Source organism: Pygoscelis adeliae, unplaced genomic scaffold (genome assembly GCF_000699105.1).
Source record: "Pygoscelis adeliae isolate BGI_AS28 unplaced genomic scaffold, ASM69910v1 Scaffold42, whole genome shotgun sequence".
NCBI classification, from domain to species: Eukaryota; Metazoa; Chordata; class Aves; order Sphenisciformes; family Spheniscidae; genus Pygoscelis; species Pygoscelis adeliae.
In genome coordinates, this window is record NW_008824283.1 from 3,011,798 (window position 1) to 3,017,410 (window position 5,613).

Consider the following 5,613-nt stretch of genomic DNA (forward strand, 5'->3'; position numbering starts at 1 on the left):
TTTTAAGCATTCAAACTGACCCGCTGCTAACAATCAAACTGCTGTCAAACATATCAGTTTTACTTAACTTTTTGCATTTTAATTTACTGTGAGTTCCTATTCAATTGCTTATTATACTCCTAGAAAAGATTCCATTATTTTGTTACAACTGAGCGTGCCTTAGAACAATTCCTAGTTGAACTGCCATACGTGTACCTGCCCAGCGAACAAGCAATGATACGTCAGCTGCAATAGGGAAGCAAAATCCATAAGGAAGCCTGCGGCCAGTTTGGAAGGGGGACCATGAGCTGTCTTCCAATTTCCACGCAGAAATAATTCACTCAGTAGTAGTGGCTTTGCTTTGGAATGTGCTGCGTGCCGTGACCACCTGTGGGGCACAGAGGGCTTATACAGAGGAAAGACTTGCTGCAGTCCTGAACGGTGGTACCGTGTGGTGCTGCTTAAGCATCTGCTGATGCAGTTTGCTGCAAAAAACTACTGTCTGAGATAATCTCCCTTTTTATACAGCCATCCTTGTGCCAGAATAACAAAAATCTTTTGGGATAAACTGCTGCTTTCTGTACAGGGTGTTAGCTCCAACAGAAAAACGCTTTCATAGCTGCATCAGCACAACCAGCCCATCGGAACGGGTGCACTTCATGGCTGGAGCTGGTGTACAAATGGGCCCAGACCAACCCTGCACTGCATGGGCTGCATTTTCAGCAGACTTACCTGGCTGGAGAACCCCATCACGACTTGTCGTTGTTTAAGGTTGGTCTCCCCGTCGAGGTTGGCTGTTTCCAAGTGACAGATCCCATTCTGATCAGAGGAGTACAGCAGTAGGATATCGGCTGGGATGGTCTCGTTACACTGCAGCTGCACAAAATCCCCCACTCGGACATCTTTCCAGCATTTCTCAACATAAGCACGTTCTTCCCTGTTACATTAAAAACATGTCATGGGTGACTCGTGGCATTAGGAAGGCAGGCCTCCTGGTTAGTGGGGCTTCAAAAAAATAAAACAGGAGGGTGGTGGCACATTGCTGTATTTTTTTTAAAAGACACAGCACAACAGCTAAAAATTAATGATTTAGACACTTCCATAGTAACACTTCACCATGTATCACATTCAAATAAAATGTTGATATGGAATAAAAAGAAACTACAACAGAAGTTCTTTTTCATTCTAGCATTAGCCCTATAATCTCCACAGCAAAAGACAGAAAGTTGTTCTAACAGAGGTGTTTTAAAGTATCTTATTAAAAAAAATTAGACATTTCACCAAAAAATATTCATTGTTTTGACTATGTAACTATTTCTCAGATACTTTCCAAAAAGAACATACAGATCCTGAAAGAACAAACTGCTATCTCAGCTACATTTGTTTCAGGTCTCTCCGGTTTGTAATTCTCAAAAGGTAATTACAAATCTTGAGCTTGGCCCACAGGAACAACTTCAAGAGGTAGAACAGCACACAAATGACCCCTTAATATTAAGAAAAAAATGCATCTAAAGCCCAAGTTTAATGGAAAAGTTAAGATAAGAAACAAAGAGCTTCTAAATTTAAAACAACAACAACAACAAAAAAGCCTTGGGGTTCAAGGAAAAGAAATTACTGTTTCATCAACAAACTGGTGATCAATGGTTTAGGAAATAAACTTTTTTTTATGTTACTTTTTCAATAATTGATCCTTCAACTGCTCTTAATCATCTAAGCAAACTGAAAACTGCACAATAAGCTTTAAAATTTGTTAATGAGAAAACTACACGGGCAACAATGGCCCAGTTCCTCTAACTCTTTGAGAAGAAATTATTTTTTCAATATGAATAATTGAATCATCTTATGTCTTGCTCTGTAAGAGGGAAAATGCTCATGATACTTCACCAGGCAGACAGCAAAAGGCTTTTTGTAATGACTCAGACTCTCATATTCGCTTAAGTTTTTAATCATCCTCATCTATTGCCTGAAGAATACTGTCTTTCAATTAAGTGTTTGTATCATGAGAAGGGGAGCAGTGATACAGCAGATAAAGTGTTTTGCTACAGTTCAAAGCACACATCCAAGCATTGCTTCAGAGTCAGGCCAAAGGCTGCTTCCTGCTAACCTACTTTCCTGGCCTTCTGTAGAGGAGAGCCAGCCATGATGCTGTCAGGCAAACCCTTGCACTTGGCTGATATCCTTATCTCTAAACCAACATGAAATAACAGCTTCCTGCAAAGGTTATGCATCCAGTTAAATTCTGTGCATTTCCCAGTGGTATCCACTTTTTATTCAAAAAAAGAACCCCCCAGACCCCTCACAACCTAACTATTTAAATCCCTTTAATGCTAGATGTGAGGCGCTTACTAAATAATGGTATTGTAGCAATGATTTTTCCTTCTTACATTAATTTTTCATTCCTGAATTTTTCATTCTTCTTTCTTCTTTTGTCTGACTCTGCTTATCTGCATGTCCTTTTCTCTTTTGCTCAACAGACATAAAAGACCCCACCACTGAAGAACAGAGGTTTGTTGTAAGTTAATATGATGTTGCTGCGCATTTAAAAAAAAATTCCAGATCAATTTCTATTTGAAAAGTATTTAAGCAGGTGCATGTTGCGTATTTATTGCTCTACAAAGTAGATACTAATGTTAATATAGCAAATCAACTAAATAACTCTGAGTCCTTCCCATGTCAAACACTTTCCGGGTAGAACTTCTAAATTTATTTGTTTAAAAAATAAAAATGAGAGTACAGAAGCAGTTTAGAGCAAGCAGATGGCTTGTCTTGCTATCCTAGACATTTGGATGCCATGTATAGTTTGCATATAATGTTTGCTATGACTTCTGCAGGGCGATCTTACCTCTCTGTACGTCAACTCTTACACAATTCTGAAGTTTATAGAACACACTTCTGATTTTTTCTGCTATAGAAGGGCCTCGCCCAGCTGGCTGTCTTCCACATCAGCCTAAAGAAACCAGGTTAGCAAAAATGATCCACAGAAATCACAGATTTGTAATATTGTTTTAATTATTCCCTATGAAACATACATTACGCATAAAGCTTCAGGTTCTGCCCATTCGCTAATTACAGAGGAGATGGTGAGTCAGAATAGCCAAATGACCTCTTTCAGACCAGAGGAAAAGTCTTACTTAGCACAGGGACCAGCGTTCAGGAATTGCTAGAATCCTAAACCTGTGTTCAGGTGAACAAACTGTCCCTCTCTCCCAACTGTGAATTTGGTAAAGAAACGCATTTTCTTTTCCTGAAAGAACTATTCAGCTGGAGCTCTAAGATTAACAATTTCCTACCATACAAAGGTGTTCTACAACTTTGTGGAGAATTACCAATGGATGAAAGGAAGAAAAGTACTTCACAAGGAACCTGGTGCACCCCACAGCAGCACTGGCCCAGTTTCCTAACAAGATTTTTCAAACGAAGCAGTTTCCTTTTAGCAATTCCTGTAACTGTGAACATCGCCCATTTTCTGTTCAGTGATTAAAGTTCACAGCACAAGCTCCAGTTGCCAAATAAACAGAGGAGCTTCATAAATCTAAGATGGTCTGATAAGAAACATATAAAAAGGGCAAATGCATTTATCCAATAAGATAAACAAGATGTAGTGATTTTCAATAGGTGGAAAACTGGAAATCTGCTTCTTTTAGCACCTGGCATCAGCGCTGTGACATGTCAAAGACATGATCTAAGAGAAAAGTTTCTCAGTACCTTGTCTCCTTTACCAGTCAATTTATCAACAGCACACTTAAAAAGTGTTCCCTTGCTGTCCTGGGATAATGGGCAACGTGATAATGCCCATTAGAGGACAGTGTAGACAAGAACAGGTAGTTAGCCTTGAACAGTCAAAGTGAAGTCTGCCAGAATTTGTTAATGGACTCATCATATCTGACCAGAAAGCCTGAACTAAATAAACTTTATGAAGTCATTTCTGGGAAGAAAGGATCATAAAAAAATCCTGCTGTGCTGGAGATTGTGGGGGAACATGAATAAATTATTGACTTTGTGTCAACAATTTCATTTCACGTTCTTGGATTCAATAAAGATAAATTTCAAACAAAAACTGAGTCAAAATGGATGGTGAATGGGAGCAAATAAAAATTATTGTTCTGCTCCCTAGAGGAGATTAAATAAAAGCCATTTTTCATCTGCACTCCACAACATGTCTAGAAGTCCTAGATTGTCTTAGAGAAAGATCTTCAGAAATCCTTATTACCCAGAAGTATCTTATGAACCAATTAGTTCAGTGAGTCTTATTTCCTTGAATTACTGCAAGCTCCATCTCAGGATCCTCTGCAGTTTGAAGTAAAGACATTGTTTGCTCTACCTTTCATCCCCTAAATTGCCGTTAACTTATAACACTTAAAAAAAAAAATATCAGCGTCACGAATAGACAAAACCAAATGTTTGTACTTTATCATATGTAAATTCGCTAGAATGTTATGTTTGAAAATGGTCCCCCTCAAGCATCACCTACTTTATAAAAAATGCTCATGTTTTGAGATTCTCAGTTCTACACAGACAGCAGGTAGAATCACACAGCTACTTATCCTTTACAGTCTATTTTTGCAAATAGAAATCCCACACATTTTTATGCTATCAAAGATTATACTAGCTTTTATATGGAAAAACTTCACAAAATGTTTTCAAAGACCACTTTATGGCCGTGACCTCTTGGTTAGGAGATACTGCCATAAAACTTTGAAAAACTGACAACAAAGGAGCAGATTTAGGACTCGAGGAAGGCACTAGACTGGAAAGGAGCTGATTCTGAAACCTGTCCACAGGTCAGAGTACAGCACAACTTGGCTGATAGTATTCCTGAACTAGAAAGATCATCTAAGCACGAGAAGGTACTGTATTGTCCATGCCAGTTCATCACTAGCTTCTGCCACGTTACTATTACAGTAGCTGGGAAGGTTTTATTTGACGTGGACATCAGCTCAGCAACTTCTATGAATGATGTCATTTAGCAGCGGTTGGTCCTGTAACAAGCCCTCATTAGCAAGCAGCTATAGCTTTTCCCCATAGCCCCAAACTCTCTCTCAACATTTGAATGTTGAATTGAACATTTTAATGCAATCCGGGAGGTTCCTGGAATGCGTCGATGATATCTTCCTTCTCCAAGAGGTAGAGGAGCCAACAAGGAGAGGTGCTACACTGGACCTTGTTCTCACCAACAAGGAGGGGCTGGTGAGGAATGTGAAGCTCAAGGACAGCCTGGGCTGCAGTGACCACGAAATGGTGGAGTTCAAGATGCTTAGGGCACAGAGGAGGGCGCACAGCAAGCTCACTACCCTGGACTTCAGGAGAGCAGACTTTGGCCTCCTCAGGGATCTGCTTGGTAGAGTGCCATGGGACAAAGCCCTGGAGGGAAGAGGGGCCCAAGAAAGCTGGGTAATGTTCAAGGATCACCTCCTCCAAGCTCAGGAGCGATGCATCCCAACAAAGAGGAAGTCCGGCAAAAACACCAGGAGGCCTGCATGGATGAACAAGGAGCTCCTGGACAAACTCCAACACAAAAAGGAAGCCTACAGAGGGTGGAAGCAAGGACAGGTAGCCTGGGAGGAATACAGAGAAATTGTCCGAGCAGACAGGGATCAGGTTAGGAAAGCTAAAGCCCTGATAGAATTAAATCTG

General features: G+C 40.2%; 1 protein-coding gene across 1 annotated transcript in view; it reads right to left on the reverse strand.

Moving 5' to 3' along the window:
• ATP10B (ATPase, class V, type 10B) overlaps nt 1-5,613 on the reverse strand; it is a 56,553-nt gene that overhangs the window by 39,448 nt on the left and 11,492 nt on the right. The window contains 1 exon segment of the mRNA XM_009318506.1: nt 712-916. Coding sequence (XP_009316781.1) covers nt 712-916 — 205 coding nt within the window.